The sequence below is a fragment of the Fonsecaea monophora genome, assembly GCF_001642475.1.
Source record: "Fonsecaea monophora strain CBS 269.37 chromosome Unknown Scaff11, whole genome shotgun sequence".
Taxonomy (NCBI): Eukaryota; Fungi; Ascomycota; class Eurotiomycetes; order Chaetothyriales; family Herpotrichiellaceae; genus Fonsecaea; species Fonsecaea monophora.
Genome location: NW_019173942.1, coordinates 195376 through 215768, shown reverse-complemented (window position 1 = coordinate 215768; position 20393 = coordinate 195376). Strand labels below are relative to the sequence as shown.

Genomic DNA, 20393 nt, shown 5'->3' with positions numbered 1-20393 from the left:
GAGCCAGGGGCACCATTCGAACGAGAGGGTCCGGAGCAACATTCGAGTCATTTGTTTCAGGCGACCTGCGCTGTCGGAGACATATGAGTTCGTGATTATTCACAAAGAGCTTGCCAAGCCGAGCACTTATGAGGATCAGAAAGTCGGGACCAGAACAAACCGAGTCGCTGACAAAACGTTTGGTGGAAATGGGATCTGCACTCCCCGAACACGTGCGAGGCTGCGGGTCGAAAGGCTGCGATACAACTCCTGATCTCCACTCCCGCGTCATAGACTCGAATGAATGATGACCGAATGCACGATCCCCTTTATTTTCGTCGGCCTCTCGATCCCGGATACTGCACATGCCGATGCAATCACATAGTTGGCAGCATATTTCTCGCTCTAAGATACCCTTCTCAGGATGCCGGGTGCTCGGCTGGATACCCATTGATAGTCGTGTTGGCGCGCAGATATGCTCAAAACTCCGAATCTGTCATGACGCCGCAAGGCTATGAGAATCGTTAATGACGTCTTTTAAATGTGATTCGTCTCCCCCTGGCCACACTTTTTTGCTCCAGACAGATATTCTGATTTTGGATCCTTGACTTGACTTCTAACAAACATGGAGGACCTCTTTCGGGATACAGTTGCTGGACAAATATTGCGGCTCGTTACAGGAAATAGGATTCTCCAATATCCCGAGGAGCGAGATCCGTCGCTATGGCAGAGATACCTCAACGTCGAGAAATCGGCCAACATGGCTGTCCATGGCAGCACGGTCACACCTGAACCAGAGAAAGAACTTCCCAGTGCGTCTTCGTCGGATCCACCTACACCTCCCACAGAAGAAGAACAGCAACAAGGTGTGCCATCAAATCGCGATCGGAGCATACCCTCAGAAGAAGCGAAGGAACAATTAGATCTGCCGTCCGCCGCTCAGGACGCTGATTCCAATCATCGGGGACCCTCTCGCCGCTCTTCAGGCTCCGCTGCAACAGCCAACGAGTTCGAAAATGTCCTGGTCAACACCGTTAGTGGCACAAGAATTGATCCTGAAAAGGGCCGAGATGCACACATTGTGGATTGGTACGGTCCCGATGATTCGGAGAATCCCCGAAACTGGGGGAGTGTCAAGAAGGTATGGGTTACCTTTGAGATCTGCCTGTTGACCTTTTCCGTTTATATTGGGTCTTCGATCTATACCGCTGGTATCCTGGACGTGAGCAACGAGTTCGGAGTCAGTCGTGTCGCCGCCACGCTAGGGCTCACTCTGTTCGTACTGGGATATGGAGTTGGTCCAATGTTCCTAAGCCCTTTATCGGAGCTACCACAGACTGGAAGAGGCCCGATTTATATCGGTACTCTCGCACTCTTTGTCATCCTGCAGGTTCCGACAGCGTTGGCAACCAACTTTGGCATGCTAATGGCGTTCCGTTTCATCACGGGCTTTGTGGGTTCTCCACCCCTCGCTACTGGAGGCGCCACGATTGGGGACATGTATTCTCCAGCAAAGAGAACATATGGCATGGCTGTATGGGGCATTGGAGCCGTGTGTGGACCCACCATGGTGAGTTGATCCTCTATTTCAGGACCTTCTTTCACGCTCGACCAAGCAATGTTGTCGTCCGCTCAATCTTCCTTGACGCTGACAATACAAAATGTAGGGCCCACTCGTCGGCGGCTTCGCGGCAGAATCCAAAGGATGGACCTGGACGATTTGGGAGCTCATGTGGCTCTCCGGGTTCACTCTGGTCCTCTTGATATTTCTGATGCCCGAGACGTCTTCGTCCAACATCCTCTACCGACGCACGATGCGCCTCCGCAAATTGACAGGCAACCCGAAACTCATGTGCGAGCCGCAACTGATCGGCGAACAAATGACGCCGAGGGAGATCGCCATGATGACCCTCGTCCGGCCGTTCCTCCTGTGTTTCACTGAGCCGATGGTGTTCCTGCTGAACATGTACATCGCGCTCATCTACGGCCTGCTGTACATCTGGTTCGAGAGTTTCCCCATCGTCTTCAGCGGCATCTACGGCTTCAGCCTGGGTCTCGAGGGCACGGCGTTCCTGGGCATCCTGATTGGCGTCCTGCTCACGCTCCCGCCCTTCATCTGGTACCAGCGGAAATACATCGAGCCCAAGTTCAACGACAAGGGCGACCTGCAGCCCGAGTGGCGCCTCCCACCATCCTTCGTCGGCGCCTTCGCCATCCCCATCTGCCTGTTCTGGTTTGGCTGGTCCGCCCGCCCGGACATCCACTGGATCGTGCCCATCATCGGCACCGCCTGGTTCTCTATCGGCGCCTTCCTCCTCTTCAACTCCGTCCTGAATTACCTGGCCGACGCGTACCCGGCGTACGCCGCCAGCGTCTTGGCGGGAAATGACTTCTTCCGGTCAACCTTTGGCGCCGGCTTCCCCCTCTTCGCCTCGGCCATGTACAAGAACCTGGGCGTCGGCTGGGCCAGTTCGACCCTGGGATTTCTCGCCATTGCGTTTATTCCGATCCCTTTCTTCTTGTTCAAGGTGAGTTTTGTTCCTTCCGCCCCTGAAGCCTAGATTGGGCAGAGTCTTGGCCATCACAAATGAATGTATGCTGAACAAATCCACAAACAGTATGGTGAGCGGTTGAGGATGAGGAGTAAATATGCCCAGAAGGATTACTAGGTAGGGCAAGGGGACTACATGGGACGATAGAAAGCATCAATAAGGTGTCGGTCGGTGGTTTCGGAATTCTATGCGAGTGATAGATACCCCTCCTCTCTCGAGTTCCTCGGTAATGGTTAGAACATGGTGAGAAATTTTTAGAGCACTAGGAAGGCATTCCAGGCCGGGCATTTGAAAATGTCGTTGATTCGTTTGTCCAAAACATTAACAATATATACTAATCTGGTTCTTGGGTCAATGCAAATCCCCCATAACAAAGGAAAAATTGTTGCCGCAGAGGCTGTATCGTTGTGTTGATTGTTGCTGAACAGTCGAACCAGTTCCAGCTGATATTTTTTTCCCCCATGTCATGTCTCTCCTGGGATCGAGGGCGCTGTACACTTTCCCCCCTCTTGCTCAGGTTTTGCCCCGTTGAAACAAATGAGACCTGGGCCCCAAGACGCTGTAGAGGCCGTTTTCGTGTTTAATGTCTTTGTCAACAGACACGTTTGCACTTCTTGCACCTGCTATCCATTCCAAGGTGCGGCGCTCGTTTCGTCAAACCAAGATATTACCACCAAATCCCCAAATATTCGTATTCCTCCACGCATGTGGACGCATATATGCTGATGGCAAAGTTCCTCCCACAGCCGCATCTCATGCCTTTGTGGTGTTGAAGACATACCCTTCAAAGACAGCATTGACCTTGACGCTGTCATAGAACCCAATGACCTCGACAATCTTCCTGGCGTCCGTGTCGTCCAATTCCGTCCTCATCAACCACGCATACTGCATGTCGTAGTTCGCACCATTCTTGCCAAACACACCTTCACTTCGCCAGTTCACCGTGGCCCAGTCCCCGTCGACGAAGATGTGCTCGACGATCGGTACGGGAAGGATCACCAACACGTCCCGCAATGGCGTGAGGACTTTGTCGATGTAGACCTGTTTGCCGCTGTACGTGCCTGCGATGGGACTGCTCCCGGTGACCGTCCACACGAGTTCATCGGACAGCGCGGCAGCAAACGAGGTGCCAAAGTTGTCGAGTGCAACAGCCGTGAACAGGGACTCGATGAAAGATCGAGTCGCCTCGGTCGTACTATTCACACATTTGCGAGGGAATGGATGGGCCTCTGCCATCATGAAGCCCCTTCCCAGTGGTGCTGAACTCGCCGACACCGACCGCGTGTCTTGGTAGAGGTGAAGGCCAGAGTCGTGGTGGAAATCGCCGTTGTTAGGGGACAAGGACGAGAAAGATAACAGGACTTGTAGGACGGTAATGAAGCAGACGGCCGCTCGGGCCGGGGACAGCACCTTAGCCATGTTTCCAACCCCGGCGGCACCCGGGCAGGCGATTGGGGGGAGTGGTTACATAGCTCCTCCCAATAGGTGATGACCTCCGGGCATTTATATACCTCGATGACAACCGGGTATCACTTCTTCACCTCCTCTTCCAGACTGGGCCCCTCCCATTCACTAGTTGTAGCATTTCACCGATTTGTTGCGCCACGTGTGCGGACAGCAAAGCAAGCGTGCTCGCCAGTCCCGTCGAGACTCTTAGGACGTGCATTGGCTCGAAGGCTTTGGAGTCGGTGAAAGGCAAGGCCCGTCGCGTGGGAGGGGTTGGCGATGGGTCTAGCGGCGCCCCGGCAGGCGAAATCGGTCACCTACTTGTGCTAATTATCTGTTAGTAGGCATGCCAGAGAGTTTTCTTCGACATTGGCAACTCAAAAATGAATCGATCGCGCGAAACTGACTCGGTCGTTGGAGAAGCCATCGAGATGAAGTTGTTGGGTGTTTAAAATCAGTGGCTTTGTTGTTCGTGGCCTCTGCAGGAGTTCGATGGGCGAAAACGGGTGCGAGAAATGTCGACTCTCGAATCACCTCGATGGACCATGGAACAAAAAGACATCTGCTTGAGGGTCTTGTCGTGCCTGTGGAAGCAAATGATAGTTTGATTCACGGAGCAAAGTGTGATCCAGACAGCCCTCAGAGTCGATGGGCGATTCCGTGTGTCCACAGCCCCAGTTGGTGGTCGGTCCCCCTCATTGCCGAGGCCGCAGAGGCAATGCATTTCAGCGACAGCGTTGTGCATTGCACTACCTGACTGGTATAGGTATCCCGGAACCTGTGTTGTCGTGAACTTTCATCTGTTCAATCGTCCGGACACGCATCAAGTGTCGTTCTCTCGAGTTTGACAACATCTCCCGTCGTTATCAAGGGGGGGTTCGCAGCGTCTTTCGTGCCGGTATTCGAGTGGTGGGGGAAGAAGAACCGATGGAGTTGAACGTCGACATGTGTCGCCTCGTCCCTCTTTCCATCGCTCTACCATCCCATCGACCATCGTGGTTTCTCTGGTTCAATCTCTCTACGTGAAGCCATGACAGGACTCACGAATACAACGGGGAGTCTACCTGGGGCTCTGGCTGCTCGACATCAAAGGACAAATAAGATCCAACATGCGCCTGGGGGTCGTCCATGCCGTGGTTAGAAAAGCCATCGCTAATACCGTTCCAAGGTGTCCACCACTCCGCTCTCAATCCATTGCTCACATTCCCGCTTTCGAATCGAGCGTGTATGATCATCAATTCTCCTGTCACGCCTGTCGATCTGTGGGAACTCCCCCAACAGTTCTTGAACCTGGCTGTATCCTCTGTTCCAGCACTTCTGTATAATACCATCCTCCCTCGTATCATCAAGAGGCGGGAATTATTTGTTCTCAAACTTGTCCATCAGGATAATATCGTGGTCACGGCCCCATCGTTCAGTCTCATACGGCTCGTGTCCACGTAGGAGGGTATAGAATACAGATCCGATGGCAAAGGTTTCTGTGTGCGCACCCGATTTGCCATAAGTACCACTGACGCCGTCCTCTCCATCGTGCAGACGTCGTCCGAATGGCTCTGTCAATACTGGGATATCCTCCCCCATCCCTATGGCGCGGTCGAAGTCGCTCAATTTCAAGTCCCACTCTTTATCGAGGAGCATGTTGTGCGGGCGAATGTCTCCGTGCGTCAGACCGATTCTCTCAAGTCCCGCAGCCGCGAGACACAACTGTGCCATCCACCGTCGAATCGTCAGAGGTTCAAGGTGCTCTGTGACTCGAAGAACCTGCGGACCGAGCCGCTCTTGATACCGGTTGAGATGTTGAGCGACGCTTCCCTCGTCGGCAAGCTCCAGGAATGTGCTCAACGGTGTCCGGTAGAAACTCTCGATCAGAAAGGGTATTCGGTCTTGCTCTTCCAGCAGTTCAAAGACTTTTTGCTCGTGTAGATGGTCTATTTCTTCATAAGGTCCGGTACGTGCTATCTTGACCGCAATAAAGGGTGTCAATTGGTACACGGTACCGTTGGCTCCTCGACCGAGGAGGGTCATGCTCATTGACGAGTAACTGTGTCAGAATAAATATGCGTACGGAGAAGGGCTAGTCAAGACGTAGGAGCCAAGGAAGTACATGAAGCGCTGTGAAGATGCGTCGACTGAAGTCAAGTTCAAAGTTCTAGGCTGACCCCTTGCATGGTCGTACAAGCCAAGAGCCCGTGACTCCAAGTGTATGTATGCCCTCGAGTCTAGTTGAAGGTCACGTATGTCCGTTATCCAATACCAAACAAGAACATCATCACCCATACCGTGCATTCTCAACCTCTTCGTCGAACCACGCAGGTGGAATACCATAGTTGATGACGGTGCTCTTGACCTTTGTATAGCTCTCGTAGGCTTCGACGCCGTTCTCCTTTCCCATGCCACTCTCCTTGAATCCTCCCCAGGGTGACGAAGGGTCATTGAGGTGGTGTCCGTTGATCCAGACAATACCGGCCTCGATCTTCTCCGCCATCCGGTGTGCCTGTGAGATGTCGTTTGTCCAGACCGACGCTCCCAGGGCAAAAGGGCTGTCATTAGCAACGCGAATGATGTCCTCCTCCGACTCACATTTGACGAGCGCAATCACCGGGCCGAAGACCTCATTGCATGAGAGATCGGAGCCATGATGTGTTTCGATGATGGTGGGCTCGAAGAAGAACCCCTTCCCCGCCACGGTCGTTGCGTTGCCGCCGCAGAGAACCTTGCCACCATCTTTGACGGCACGGTCCACGAACGCGGCGCATCTCGCCTGAGACGCCTGCGAGATGACCGCCCCGATCTGTGTCTGCGGGTCCTGCGGATCGCCTACCCGCAGGGCTCTGACTCTCTTCTCCAACAACTCTGCGAAGCGATCATAGATGTCCTTGTGCACAAGTAGCCGACTTCCCGTCACGCACGTTTGCCCACTTGCAATGAAACTGGCAAACAGCGCAGCTCTGACGGCGTGCTCGACGTCTACACTCGGGAGAAGACATACCGGGGCTTTCCCACCAAGCTCGGCCGTGATAGGGATCATGTTTTCGCCAGCCCTCGAGGCAATGGCCTTGTACGTGGCGATCCCACCAGTCAAATCAATCTTGGCCACCAACGGGTTCTCGCACAAGAACCTGCCCGTGTCGCGGCCGTAGCCACACACGATCTGCAACGTTCCATCTGGTAGTCCGGCCTCCTGGAACAAGGCGCCGAGCCTCAGGACCGACAACGGTGCCAGCTCGGAGGGTTTCACCACCACCACATTCCCCGCCGCGAGCGCGGCAGCGATCTTCTTGGTTGCTATCAGAAGAGGATGATTCCAGGGCGTGATCTGCACCACCACGCCTAGTGGCAGGCGTGTGAGGGTATTGATGACCGGTCCCTTGAAGGGTGTGACCCGTCCCTCGTGGACACGAGCCAGCGACGCAAAATATTCCAGCCACTCCGGTATACGCGCCAACTGGGCACGCATCTCACGGATAGGCCGGCCTGTCTGGCGTGTCTCGAGCTCCACGAACTCTGGGATCCGTGACCGCAGCAGCACTGCCGCCTTGGACAAAACAGAGAATCTTTCCGACGCGTCTGCACGGGACCATTTGCCTTGGCGGAACGAGCGCAAAGAGTCGTTGATGATTGCGTCGACAACCTCTCGCGATGTGGCGTCTACCGTGCCTATCGTTGACTCGGTGGCGGGGTTGATGACCTGTATTCGGTCGGTGGAGGGAATAGCATGGACGCCATCCACCCAATTCGACGTATGAAGGAGGCCCGGCATGTTGTGGGATGGGGGTTGACTACTTGGTGCTAACATCAAAGAATACTATGTTCTACTAGTCTGCGACTTTGCAGAATCAGTTCGATATCGCCAAGACGGGTAAGCGATCACCCGTATCTCCGTGTCTGACTGATCGTCTCGATCGACGTATTGAACAAAGCAGTTGTGTATACTTTATTTACGAAACCTCAATCGTCAGGCCATCCACCTTCTTCAGTCTCTCGACGAAAGAATCCCCAAGACACCCCGGGACTAGGAAGCCGAAGCCTGGCTTCCCTGGACCAGTGCTGGACCCAAAATCCATCCCCCAGAGATCCAACAACACGGCCGACGCCTCCACAGCCAGGACTGCGGAATGATAATACATATTACCATCATAATGCCAATCCGCCCTCACGAATGTTTTGTGGTTGAAGACCTTGGCGTTCTTGTCGCCTCGTGCAACTGTGTGGAGGTCTAAAGACTCGTCCTGTCTCACAATGCCCGATTCAGGCGTTACAGGCTCCAGCTTCATCAACGAACGCAAGACATTTGTAGGCAAGCTGCCCAGTATGACGATGCCTAATTTGTTGGCCAGGTATACCCCGATCGCCGCGGCTTTTGAGCTGACAGGCGCGTATTCGTGATAGACCAAGTCCGGGTGGAAGATTGACGGTTCCAGGTACCGGCCACGATAGACCACGGCTTCATTCCCCGACGAAGGATAGGACAATGCGAGATATCCCAGCTCCGGGTCCCATGCAGCGCAAAACCATGGTTTCTGTGGAAATGGTGCCTGTGCCAGAGGCTTGGGCAGTAGCCGGAAGGGTTTGGGAGATGAGTAATGGCCAGTGCCGTACCGCTCGGTGACAGCGTGCATGGTGCTCAAGGACCCTTGGCTCATGGCCATGTTCTTCATGTAAAACGAGCATATTATCTCTCTGGCTGGCGTTTCGTACCTGGTCTGGAATTCCTTCGCCACGAGGTGCGCCAGGATCGAAGACGGTCCGCTGGAGTTGCCAATGCCAGGGATGATGCGCGCTCGATTGGTTTCTGCCATGTCCTGGTATTTCTCAATCATCTCTTCGATCCAAGGGGTCTCTGGCGACCAGTCGAAGTAGCCGGTGCCATTCTCTGCGCACGCCTTGACCACCGTTTCACCGTAGGTCGAGTACGGACCGACGCCGTTGACGAGGATTTTTGTACTTTTGGTCAGACTGTCCAGATCGGGTTCCGAGAGAGAACATTGTTGCACATCTAGGAATCACTTTAGTTAGTAAATTCGGCCTCAAAAATAAGTACCAGTCAAAGATTGGGTGGGATGTTGTTTACTACTAACCTGGTATTATCTGACAGTCTGGATTTTCCTCTTTGAGACTGTCTCGTAGAGCCTCAATCTTGGCGGCATTCCTCCCCGCGAGCGCCCACCGGACACCGGGAATGGGGTACTTGGCGAGGTACTGAGCGTACAACCTGGCGGTGTAGCCGTTGGCCCCGAAGACCACGATGTCGTACTTCCGCTGCTGCGTTGGAGGTGCCATTGCGAGGAGTATCCAGCCGAGTCATAAGACCGCCGTGAGAGCAAGTAAAGCAAATTGCAAATTGCAGGCGCAAGCAAGGTATTGCACCAGGAGATACTATAAGGGCGGGGAACCCAATTCGGAAATAGAGTACTAGTCGTATGGGGGAGGAGCCGGGGTTACGTGGGATGGCTTCTCGTGGGTCCCGCGGCTGTGGTATCCAGACCCTCGGCTCGGTGGCAACCATACCAAGTATATACATACTAACAGACGTACTACTAGTACTAGTACTAGTACTTGAGTTGTTGTTGGGAGCAAGGAAACATCCTGGACCCTCGGTGCGGGTTGAGTACCAAGTACTCGTCCTCGGTAAAGTTCTTTCTGAGCTGTGTGACACTACCAGATTGATGCGTGTCCTTGGGAGATAGTGTAAGATAGGCCAAAAGCTATTAGTACTACTAGTAAGTATCGTAGTCAAGATATCTAGATGTGTTCGATGCTTCAGGCTGCGTTCAAAGTAGCATCAAAGTAGTATCAGTATTTGGTTCCTACGAGGGTTAATTCCCCGGTATGGTACCAGTAGTAACTGGTTACGAGAGAGACACTTTATTTACTTTCAACTGCAATCCCAGACGAGATGCTGCCGTTTGGACATAAATAACAACACTTGTTTTCCTGTTGAAGCAGGTTGACTTTAGGCCGGAACCAGAGGGCAGATCCAAAGTGGCAATCTCATCTGGTTTTGTATTTTTGCTACTACTATAGTTAGTTGCCTGTGACTGATGCATTGATGCCTTGGTCAATGTACATTTAATATGCATCAGACGCAGTATCAAAGCTGCACCTAGTTAGTATACAGCAACATCAAAAACACATCGAAATTAGATCAGAGGATAGTATTATGGAGCCATCAGTCGTGCACTTACCTGAGTCGGCGGTCGGTTGGAATATGGAATCAGACAAAGTGATCCATCGACAGAGGAGATTCCAACTTGTCAATCATTGATACTACTTTGATACTTCCCCGGATCTCAGAAAGCAAAGTACTACCAAGTTATTTTGGAAGTATGAAGCTTCACCGAGTGCAGCATGTCTCCAGAGATTATCGATACATTGAATATAGGTATTTCGCAGTAGCAGTCTTGGAACCAGTATTGTAGTCCAATGGATTTGGCCGGTCAACCCATGCTATGCAAATAACAGAACCTTTGCCGCAAAATTAGATGCATTGTGCACTGTGAAACGCGACACGAAAATATACCAATTGGGTTTAACTGCTTTTGGATCGATTTTGGCCGATTTAGGAAAGAAATATGTCACCCAAATCGGGACATACTTCTATCACTACAACTCCATTTGGTTCGCATTGATAGTATCTTCCATGGTTTATTAGTAGTAGCAGATGTTCAACAACTACTAGTACTAAGTATACATCCGAATCTCCTTCCAACAAGTAGTACTGAATACTATTGTCCACTCACACTAATAAAGACAACCTGCACCGCTGCAAACCTGTCAACTGTTAGCTAAATGAATGCCCCAACTAGTATGTAGTATGACTTAGTCGACTCACGCAGAAGTTGCTGAAAACACTTCAATCAATCTCCCATCGTTCAAAAACCACAGACACGTTGAGAAAAGCGCACTGAAGACGGCAACCAGTCCCAGACGGATGCCCATTCCTTCTATCAGGTAAAGCACGATGATGGCAACAACAGGCAAGAGCGAGGCAAGCACTGTCCCCAACAGATTCGCTGCTTGGGTGATGGCTGTGTCGGAATATTCTGCAAAATTGGTGCCAAACTCGGAGTTGCCGCCACGAATTGTCCTCTGGGAGGCGGCGACTCGTCAGTGGCACAGAAAATCAAAGGAGCGATAGACAGTCTACAAACAACACTTACAAGATGTCGTCCTATTCGGTGTAGCGCTGGGACCAGGTAATCTGCAATCCAACTCCTTAATCGGTTCGAGCGTGGCCTGTCTGCGATGGCGACGAGGTCCGTCCCTTGAGACCACACCTCTCGATCCCGACCCGTGAGATAGACGGCTCCTAAACTTGGCCTTCGCAGCCATTCTTGCAACCCTGCCAAGTCGTTGGTGCTGGGTTTCGGCATTTCTGACATCTGGTGGTACTGTATCACTGCTTCATCTTGTCATCACTGTCGTCAGTCTTTGCTACGCAACAATCACGGCATGAAGAGCTAGAAGCAAGAAATGGCATATCTACTGTATTCCTTCAACAGTAGCCGCAGCTGCAGGAATTTCTGCCATTGTTGATTCACTCTGCCATTTTCGTCTTGAGTGCTGGCCAACGTGAACCAGTCCAGAGCGAAGTCGTTCAAATCATCCGACGAGGCATTTTGGGTCTGGGCCTCGATTTTCCGCAGGTCTTCTCGCAGCCCATATATCTCGGCCTGGAGGTAGAGGATGTTTTGCATCTGAGATTCAAGTCACTGAAACGAAGAACCTGGGCGGATTCGGGATGCTTGCCCATGAAGCTGGCTATTTTGGTGTAGCCCTCCATCTCCTATCAAGCACTTACTCCTAGCAGTATGGCGAACACCGAACTTGTCTCTCTTTTATGGTGTTGTCTGGTTGTTGAGACCAGTTGAACTCACCTTTTCGGATTAGCCGCTGCGTTCTGACTGCCTCACTAGTACTTTAGTAGCCGAGCCATGGCAGACTCGAGTGAGGCTGTGCACGTAACACATACAGCCTTACAGGAAACCCTTTTTCAACTTCGCTTTCAGCTGAGATTACCACTTACTACAACACAACCTTTTGGCGAGCGGTAGTTCCGGGGCCTGCTGGATTCTAATACAGTAGTAACCTTGTCAGCGCTGTTTATCTCCATCTACTACCACAACTACTAGACCAAGCGCTCTCCAGCATTCCGTGGAGGCCATGGAATCGGATCTACACCACCTGCAGCCCGGTCTAGATCCCCTTAAACATCCATATGTCGCCCCCCTGACGAGTCCGGAACCTGATGAACCATACGCATTCCTCAAGACCTTCGACACCATTTTCTTAATTAACGATAGCGACGGACAACCTTGGTATGAATATCAGGCAGCCCTTGCTGCCCTCCCCACCTGCAAACTCTGTGATTCTTCTGGTTTTGTCAATTGTCACGGGCTCTACCTGTGCTACAATTTACGGAGCGAGTATCGGTATCACAATCGAAGAGGTCGGGGCAAACGCAGAAATGAAGCATTCTGGACGGATTTCAATTCAAGGCCCGATACGGTGGGCCTCCCAATGGCAAAGACAGAATTTTCGGCTAACAATACTGACTAGGATATCTTCGATGGACGCGATTGTCTTTTTGAAGATGAGAAGGGCAGCCTCAAGACACCGGCGCTCGCAAATCTCGACACTGGACTCAAGGTCCCAGGTGGTTTGATCATGTCGTCCCAATACGCCAAAGAGATCGGACGTTATCAGGACATTTCGCAGGATTTCGTCGACCCGTGTCTGCGGAGTGTCTCAGGCCACCTCACCCCGGTGACCGGGGTGCTCCGAGACGTGGTTTTCCGGGTCAAAGGATCGTCCGTCACATTCAAGCGCAACTTCTTCGTCTGCGATGCCATCGACGGCCTGGTCGACATCATGTTCGGCGCCCACTTCATCACCGACCAGTTCAAGATGTTGTTTGGACGGGTGAAAGAATGTCTCGGCACGTTTGCAACATGGTTTTCGACCCGGAAGGAGACCAATCAGGAAAGAGAGGAGAGAGAGCGCCGTGAGCGCGATCAAAAAATCAAGGCGAACGAGAGGGAGATCGCGCGTTTGCGCAAGGAGCAGCAGATGCTGGAGGCTGCGAAGAGGCAGAGTCAAGGAGGTGGCCCTGGCCCTGGCCAGTGAGTATGGGCCCTGCCGGAGAAGGAGCTCAGATAAGCCTCTTTGTGCTCGAAAGGATCCTGTGAGTAGTAGTTGTGAGGAGTGATGGGAGATACGGGAGATCATCTTTTGCCAAAGCCTTTCCCTTTGGCACAGGCGTAAAGATTGGATCCTCAGCCTCTGCGTTGCTTCCTCTCAACCGCGCCATGGAGTTCTGAGACCAAAAAGACGACTGCTTCACTCCGCACTCCTATGTGACGTCTGACGATAGTGGGAAACTTAATGCCTGGGGATAATGGTATAGTGACTTGAAAGGTTCGGAGACCTGTAGGAAACCCGTACGACAAACTGCTTCACTTGGAATCCCCATTTACTAAAGTAGAGTAGTACTATTCCCCCTTCCAATATGCTACTGTCTGATGTCGAGGGAGTTCCAGTGATAAACTCCCTACCCGCCCTAGACATAGTCCCTGGTACTGACGGATCAAGACGACAGCCCCAAGATGCGCTCACGGTCAGCTTTTCGGCGCTTGCAAAATTGACAAAAGGCAAGCGTGTCAAAAGTGGCGCTGTGCCTTTTCCGAAAACCGTAGGCGAGCCCCAGTACCGAGCAGCCGGACGCCCAGATAGAAAACAGAACAAGAACGAGCAACGGAGGAACTCCTCCGCCGTCGACAAGGACGGGCCGCCTCACCGTTGGATCCAGCGTGGGGTTGGGCCATTCATCCACCGTGTTTTCCTGGCCGTAGAACATGAGCGCCAGCGCATAGTGCTTGTATGCCTCCTCAAGCGCACGCTGGAGATCGGCACGCTGCATCAGTCTCGTGTAAGTGACAAAACCTGTGCGATTCAATTCAACAGGCATGTCCGCTGCCGAAAACAATGGCTCTAACCACTCGATATCGGTCCCCATCAGTTTGTACTCTTGCCCCCCAGGGTAGTATTCCACTGGCAGTGGGGTTGTGAGAGAGGAAAAATTGTATATGTCAAATGAAGCATTGCTTCTGATGCCCGGGAGAAGCATGGCCGGCATTCCAATGCCGAGTCGAGGGACGTCGACCAAGTAAGAAGCCTTCGAGTCGGCACGATTAAAGTCGGTGAATGTGCCAGTGAGGCCATTGATGTCAGCACGGCCGGCCACCGAGGAGGATTTGCACTGGATGCCGATGGCGAGCAAGTCCTTTTCTTGAAAATGGTGTTCTTTTTCAAGTCCTCGTATGGGATGTTCAATCACTTTGGAAATTTTGTTGTCATATCCACCCTGCCACAGAAGGATCTCCAAGAAGTCCACGTCCTCCAATCCATTGTAACTCGGCTGAAGGTTCCCATCCTGGTCCGGAAATGGGTACTGGCTGTAGCCGACGCCTGCACCGGGACTGAGGTCTTCGAGGTCTTCGATGCCTCGGATGAGGCCAACTTCTGCAAAGCCGAGTGCATTCAAACTTGTGCCATCACCGCCGTACGTCGGTAATTGGCTCAACACGTTGATCGAAGGGCTGGCGGCCCAAGGTCCAAATAGTATGTCCAGGTCATAGTAGAAATTAGCATTCCCCAGGGCATTGGCGTAGTACAGCGCGGCCGTGTCATTGCCGAAATTCATAAACTCGAAATCAGCAGGCACGGCGGTGTAGTTAGTCACATAGCGTGGACTGGTCGAATTGATCCGATAGTTTAAGATGCTGAACTCGTCCATGTGGTAGACAGGGGTGCAACTATACTTGAGTAGCAGACCCCAGGCCGAGCCCACAACAGGCATTGCAGCTTGCGGGGCCAGGAAAATTCCCTGGCTGGCGTCCGCAGGGAGCGTATTGGGTGTGGATGAATTGGTCAGGAGTGTGCTTCCCGACTCGGTGTAGAGGGATCCCCAACTCGGGATCTGCGCTGGAGTCCCGTATCGCCAACCTTGATACGCCGCATCCAATACCGTTGGTGGGTTCCGAGTGTTCATGGTTGTTTCATTGACTCCGAGAACTCGGGCATTTGCACTTTGGCCTCGAACGAACCCCGTCGTCACGCTCATGGCCAAACCGGACAACACAAACGTCCAGGACAGGACGCTGAGATTGAACAATATCACCCACACCCTACTTGGCATCGGCTTCTTGCTCTTTGCTGGGCTTGCTGAACTTGCTGGGGTCCTTCGAAGCCACTTGCAGCTTGCAAGTGCATCCCAGAGGCACCTTACGGCAATCTTCCAAGCACCGATCGTACTCCATGACTTGTCGAGGTGGTAAATCAATTTATCGTTGTTGGCATTAGCTCTCGCGAAGTATGCATCCAACAAGGCCGGTTCCAGCCCTGCAAGGCAGTAGTTGGAGATGTTCAGCCCAAAGGTACCAATGACGAACCAAGACCACCAAACATATTGGGCATTGGGAACGACTCCGCTTGTACCAAGTGCGACGTTGCTTCCGGGTCGTAGCCACGTCAGATACGTCCATATGAAGTATACTAGAATTGCAGGGGGTACAAAGATGCATATAAGAGTGCGGTTTATAAAGATTCGCTTGTCTCTGTGCTGATTGCTTGCTCCTCGAGCAGCTTTCGGGTCATTCGCTGTGCCAGACCCTCTCCATCATCATTAGCGAAATGGTTGTTGATATTCGTCTACCTTGATGGCGTACCTTTTGGTGTTGCTGTTTGGGAGCAAGGCTTTGTTCTCCGGCAGTGAGGCTGGTGCCATTCTCTGTCAATTAGTGGCTCGATATGTACATGTAGAATGTCATGGAGGACAGGAATCAAGGAAGCAGTTTCAGTGATGGGTCGACAATAACACGAGCAATTGCTTTTGAAGGATTATTCCACCTTGGTCAAGCAACCACCACATCAGGCTGTGAAGACTCGAGGCTGTTAGGCTATTATTGCCGACTCAGCCTCATGGTCGGGTTGAGCAGAAACAGACTACTGTCAAGGTCTGCCATCCTTTCGCTTCACCTGAAGAACGATGCCCAACTCCGTTAACCCCAAAAGGTCTAGAAGTCACTATAGGTGTGGGCTCCAGCAAGGGGGATTGGCTGGTAAAGGAGGAGCTGACCTTAGGGGGGGCCCATATTTACGTGAACTTCGTACTTCTTAGACGAGAGTCAGCCTAAGAAACAACTCGAACTACAAAGGTCCCAAAACACATGTGCATCTTCTATTGGGTATTCCTTGCCCCAATCCAAGATTTACCATTGGCTTTTCTCAGGTTTCCCCGGCCAGAGCGAGCAGATTGTGGACTTGTCGTCTGTGAGGCTCTGGCCCAGTCATATAAAGATAGAAAAAGATAGAGAAGCCCATTCCTCTGGTTTTCTGATCTTCAAAGTCTTGAAGATACAATTTCACAGTCATCTCTCCACTTTTTACTGATTTCGTGGCCAGGATTCCCTCTCTGGTGCCTCTCTATACTCTCAATGTATCCCAACATCGCCATTCTTCTTTCTCTCCTTACCTTCAGCATTGGCACTCGTATGCGACAACTCTACTCCATCGCTCCGTTGACCACAACTACGAAAAGCTAACTCTTGGGGATAGGTGGACAGACAACCCCAGCGCCTACCACTTTATCCACCGCTCTCCCGACGGACTCTGCCGGCCTGTCCAGCTACTTTGCTTCCATCGTGAGCTCCTTTTCGTCCGAGATTAGCGCCTACGAAAGCGCTTCTGAAACCCCAACCACTGATCCCAACGGTCAAGCTTGCAACAGCCTGTTCGATGTGCTATTGACCGTTTGCCCGACCAGAGAAATCGCCACAGCACCAGACAGCTATGATTCCATGTGCTACTGCAGCCTCTCTTCTGCCCTGAATAGGCCCCTGTACAAAGGATGGCTGTCTAGCTGTGACGCCTACGAACAGACTGTCCCTACTGAGAACTATACTGGAACTTACAACACGCGGATTTCTGCCTCTAGCCCCAGGACCTATGATTGTGACGCAAAAGGTGCTGGAGCTACTACCGTGAATACCGCGGCCGTAGCTTCGGCTTCTGCGGCTACAGGCGCTGGAGTTGCAAACTCTCTCACTGTCGGGGGTATAAAGGTATGCTGTTGCTTTCACGGTCTTGCTACAGCCAACTTACATAGCACATCTAGGCCAGCATTGGAACCGTCATAGTTGCTTTGGTCAATCTTGTACCACTCACCTAAGAGGCGTGTTGCAGAAAAGATAGCTTTTGGTCAAACTCGTCTCCAGGAACAAGTCCCACAAATTCTGACGGGATAGCACACGGGCGAGGAGAAAGCTCCAAAGCCGTTGCCTGTGTACAAGAAGACGAACCCAGGGAAAGAAAAGAAGAGGGAGGGGGCCCACGATGGTGTAAATACCCGGCGGTCGTGCCAAACCGCCAGACATTGTGTCAGCCTCTGCGTTGCTTCCTATTGATCGCGACATGGACTTCTGAGTTAAAGTCCAACCGAACGGCCCATCTCTTCTGCGAAAGCGAGATATGTTAGCGAAGGTGTTGTTGAGGCAAGCCCTGAGCCAGCCTTCGCTGTTAATAGCGTCCGCCTTGGCACCAAAAGAGAGTTCCGGCAATTATGACTAGATAGGCTAGCTGCCCCCACAGCTGCTGGCGCACCTGGAGTGGAAGCAGTTCCCGTTCCTTGACACTAGGGCAGCACCAATTGCTCTCCTAATGCGGGATGATGGATGCCTAGCCTTGTTCGGAACATCAACATCATCTCCTCTTGTCGACCATCCCGTTCACCACTTTCCATCGCCTCACCACCCCAAAGGACTCAAAGATGACTTCGCCACAATAGTCTTCCTGCCGCAGGCTGTCAAGTCCATGCTTTCCGCCATGGAGCCGCACTGCGAGGAAATCGCAAGAGTCAGCTACACCAACTTCGCCCTCTCTCTGTTCGTCTTGTCCCTGTCCTGTCCAGTCCCATCTGATCTCGCCCCCGACTCTAACATCCCGCCCTCCATAGGTTCATCCTCATCGGTATCCTGATATCCTACCTCCCGCAACATATTCGCATTATCCGCCTGCGCTCCTCCTTCGGACTGTCTCCGTACTTCGTCCTGCTCGGCACCACCAGCGGCACCTGCGCATTTGCGAACATCCTTGTCCTCCCGAGATCGCGAGCCGACGTCGCTTGTTGCCGTGAAGTGGATGGATTTGCTTGTCTGGCTGGATTGCTAGGGATCGCACAGGTGGGCGTGCAGTGGTCCTGTTTCGGAGTCATGTGAGTAACAACCTCTGCCGCTGCCCTCCAAGCTTGTGGTACAAGCCATCCTCGGGCGTCGGAGCGAGACACTGACACGAAGAATCTTATAGCCTACTTTTGTTTCTGATATTCTTTCCGCGGAACCAACTCCCTCCCACACCTCTCGATGAGGACATCGCAAGCAGCTTCGAGCCCAACCCTCCCGCCTACTCCGCCGCACCAGACGCTGCTCCACCGTCCCCCGTGAAGCAAACCGCACCCCTTGCCCCATCATACCGCACGGCTCTCGTCGTTGTGGCAGTCTGCATTTTGCATGCCGCGGTGACAGCGATCCTGTCGTTCTATTTCATCTACGCCGCGCCCCTCCATGCACAATCATGGGCCAACTTCCTTGGTATATCGTCCGCAGGGCTCGCAAGCATTCAGTACTTTCCACAAATATATACCACATTCAATCTCAAGAGGGTGGGGAGTCTGAGTATACCGATGATGTGCATCCAGACACCCGGCAGCTTCGTCTGGGCCGCTAGCCTTGCGGCAAGGCTGGGGCCGGAAGGATGGTCGGCTTGGGGCGTCTACCTCGTGACTGGGTGTTTGCAGGGCACGTTGCTGGTCATGGGCAGCTATTTCGAGATTGTCCGGAGGAGGAAGGAGAAGGAGGAGTTAAAGAGGCGGATGCAGTACAATTCTAGTATCGAGCCTGAAGAAACAGCAGGACAGGAAGCATCGGAAGAGACGCCATTGCTTAGGTCAGGTTGAATCTTGGAATGCGATCAATATATACCTTTCCTGCCTTTTACACGCTTAATATGCTCGATCCTTGCTCTTTATCTTTTACGCTTCGTCTGCGTTCTGACACTAACACCCGAGTGCCATCATAAGCTTGTCCTGGGAATCTGCGGAGGCGATGGTTCTTCCGGAGCGTGGCGTTTACCGTCTGCCAACGCCGTCATTTCTTCCAATTCCTTGTCCGTCATGCCGCCGTCGGCAGCGTGCTGACTGTGTTCTGAGGCGTCTCTCTCATCGCCAACTTCAATGCCGTATTTCGAGAAATCAAACTCCTCTAGCGAGGACAGCGTCTCTGCCCATCCGTCCATAAGTTCCCCAGGGTACCCGGGACTGCCCATGAGGGGAACGCCCTCGGTGTGGTCTAGATCGTCCTCTTTATGCTCACCGGTTTGTCCCGCAAGGACTTCCTCTTCTCTCCCACTGTACACGTCGAGTAGTCCCGGGTGTGGGACCCATACGACCCGCATCCCTGCCCTTCTGCCGGCCTCTACCCCCGGTACACTGTCCTCGAAGACAAGGCACTCGTCTGGCGTGATTGGTCGTTCTCCTTCACCCTCTATGGCTAGGGTCTCGTTGATGGTCTGCAATGCTAACAGATAAATGTCTGGCAGGGGCTTTCCTCTCCCCTTGGGTATCCGCGGGTCATCGCCCAGAATGACATGTCGGGGAGGGAAGAGACTAAACAGGTCTTTCATCCCACTAGTTTTGAGTTCAAAGTTTTTGGAATGTGAGCTCGTCGCCAATGCGATGTGAACCTTCTTCTTGTTCGCCGGGTCCGGGGAGACGGACGCCCCGTCGCTCCTTGCGTGCGCTCTTTGCAGCTTCTTCAGCAACTTCTCCACACCCGCGAGCGGCCTGCAATTCACAAACGCCTCGGCTTGTAACTCTGTCTGCCTCCGCATGAACTCCTCCCTCGAGATGGGGAGCTGGGCCCACTCGTGGAAGATCTTCCCAGCGGCGGGAGCAGGTCGACCTTGGAGCTGTGCTTTGATGTTCCACGGCAGGTCGGGACGGCCGTTTTCCCGCAGGATCGTGTTGGTGACGACGGTGTAGGCGTCTTCGGAGTCGATGAGGAGGCCGTCCATGTCGAATATGCAGGCACGGACGGGTTGGAAGCTAGTAAGCGGTTAGCATTTTCATACAGGGAACCGCACGCAGGCGGTATACGAGGGCTGCGAGGTACGTACTCTCGGGGGTGCATTGAAGTTTTATTCTCCGGCGCCATGTTGAAGGACTCTGATGTTTTTGGGAGGGGAAGACAACCGCGAATCAGATACAATCTGTAATTCAATGGCAGGGGCTGGAGGGGAAGGGCAAGAGTTTGCGTCGAGGGATCTCGCAAGCTTTTGTACCTGCAGTGTCGAGTGTCGATACTA

At 52.7% G+C, this 20393-nt stretch overlaps 10 protein-coding genes across 10 annotated transcripts; 3 read left to right on the top strand and 7 right to left on the bottom strand.

The window, feature by feature from the left end:
- Positions 1 to 604: 604 nt before the first annotated feature.
- On the top strand, positions 605 to 2540 carry AYO21_02514 (hypothetical protein; the record flags this gene model as incomplete). The annotated part of the gene is made up of 2 exons (XM_022652492.1): positions 605 to 1549; positions 1647 to 2540. The coding sequence occupies 2 exons, from the start codon at positions 605 to 607 to the stop codon at positions 2538 to 2540; spliced, it is 1839 nt and encodes a 612-aa protein (XP_022515180.1).
- Positions 2541 to 3284: 744 nt separating this feature from the next.
- On the bottom strand, positions 3285 to 3950 carry AYO21_02513 (hypothetical protein; the record flags this gene model as incomplete). Its single annotated transcript, XM_022652491.1, has 1 exon — positions 3285 to 3950. The coding sequence occupies one exon, from the start codon at positions 3948 to 3950 to the stop codon at positions 3285 to 3287; it is 666 nt and encodes a 221-aa protein (XP_022515179.1).
- Positions 3951 to 5336: 1386 nt separating this feature from the next.
- AYO21_02512 (hypothetical protein) lies at positions 5337 to 6008 on the bottom strand (the record flags this gene model as incomplete). The annotated part of the gene is made up of 1 exon (XM_022652490.1): positions 5337 to 6008. The coding sequence occupies one exon, from the start codon at positions 6006 to 6008 to the stop codon at positions 5337 to 5339; it is 672 nt and encodes a 223-aa protein (XP_022515178.1).
- A 238-nt stretch (positions 6009 to 6246) lies between these two features.
- Positions 6247 to 7737, bottom strand: AYO21_02511 (hypothetical protein; the record flags this gene model as incomplete). The annotated part of the gene is made up of 1 exon (XM_022652489.1): positions 6247 to 7737. One exon carries the CDS (start codon positions 7735 to 7737, stop codon positions 6247 to 6249), a length of 1491 nt encoding a protein of 496 aa, XP_022515177.1.
- Positions 7738 to 7915: 178 nt separating this feature from the next.
- AYO21_02510 (hypothetical protein) lies at positions 7916 to 9257 on the bottom strand (the record flags this gene model as incomplete). Its single annotated transcript, XM_022652488.1, has 2 exons — positions 7916 to 8973; positions 9056 to 9257. The coding sequence occupies 2 exons, from the start codon at positions 9255 to 9257 to the stop codon at positions 7916 to 7918; spliced, it is 1260 nt and encodes a 419-aa protein (XP_022515176.1).
- Positions 9258 to 10702: 1445 nt separating this feature from the next.
- On the bottom strand, positions 10703 to 11674 carry AYO21_02509 (hypothetical protein; the record flags this gene model as incomplete). Its single annotated transcript, XM_022652487.1, has 4 exons — positions 10703 to 10748; positions 10810 to 11066; positions 11138 to 11385; positions 11464 to 11674. 4 exons carry the CDS (start codon positions 11672 to 11674, stop codon positions 10703 to 10705), a joined length of 762 nt encoding a protein of 253 aa, XP_022515175.1.
- A 466-nt stretch (positions 11675 to 12140) lies between these two features.
- On the top strand, positions 12141 to 13103 carry AYO21_02508 (hypothetical protein; the record flags this gene model as incomplete). The annotated part of the gene is made up of 2 exons (XM_022652486.1): positions 12141 to 12485; positions 12537 to 13103. 2 exons carry the CDS (start codon positions 12141 to 12143, stop codon positions 13101 to 13103), a joined length of 912 nt encoding a protein of 303 aa, XP_022515174.1.
- A 460-nt stretch (positions 13104 to 13563) lies between these two features.
- On the bottom strand, positions 13564 to 15443 carry AYO21_02507 (hypothetical protein; the record flags this gene model as incomplete). The annotated part of the gene is made up of 2 exons (XM_022652485.1): positions 13564 to 15377; positions 15428 to 15443. The coding sequence occupies 2 exons, from the start codon at positions 15441 to 15443 to the stop codon at positions 13564 to 13566; spliced, it is 1830 nt and encodes a 609-aa protein (XP_022515173.1).
- Positions 15444 to 16471: 1028 nt separating this feature from the next.
- Positions 16472 to 18987, top strand: AYO21_02506 (hypothetical protein; the record flags this gene model as incomplete). Its single annotated transcript, XM_022652484.1, has 5 exons — positions 16472 to 16526; positions 16593 to 17098; positions 17613 to 17917; positions 17989 to 18246; positions 18339 to 18987. The coding sequence occupies 5 exons, from the start codon at positions 16472 to 16474 to the stop codon at positions 18985 to 18987; spliced, it is 1773 nt and encodes a 590-aa protein (XP_022515172.1).
- Positions 18988 to 19103: 116 nt separating this feature from the next.
- AYO21_02505 (hypothetical protein) lies at positions 19104 to 20242 on the bottom strand (the record flags this gene model as incomplete). The annotated part of the gene is made up of 2 exons (XM_022652483.1): positions 19104 to 20133; positions 20205 to 20242. 2 exons carry the CDS (start codon positions 20240 to 20242, stop codon positions 19104 to 19106), a joined length of 1068 nt encoding a protein of 355 aa, XP_022515171.1.
- Between the last annotated feature and the right edge of the window lie 151 nt (positions 20243 to 20393).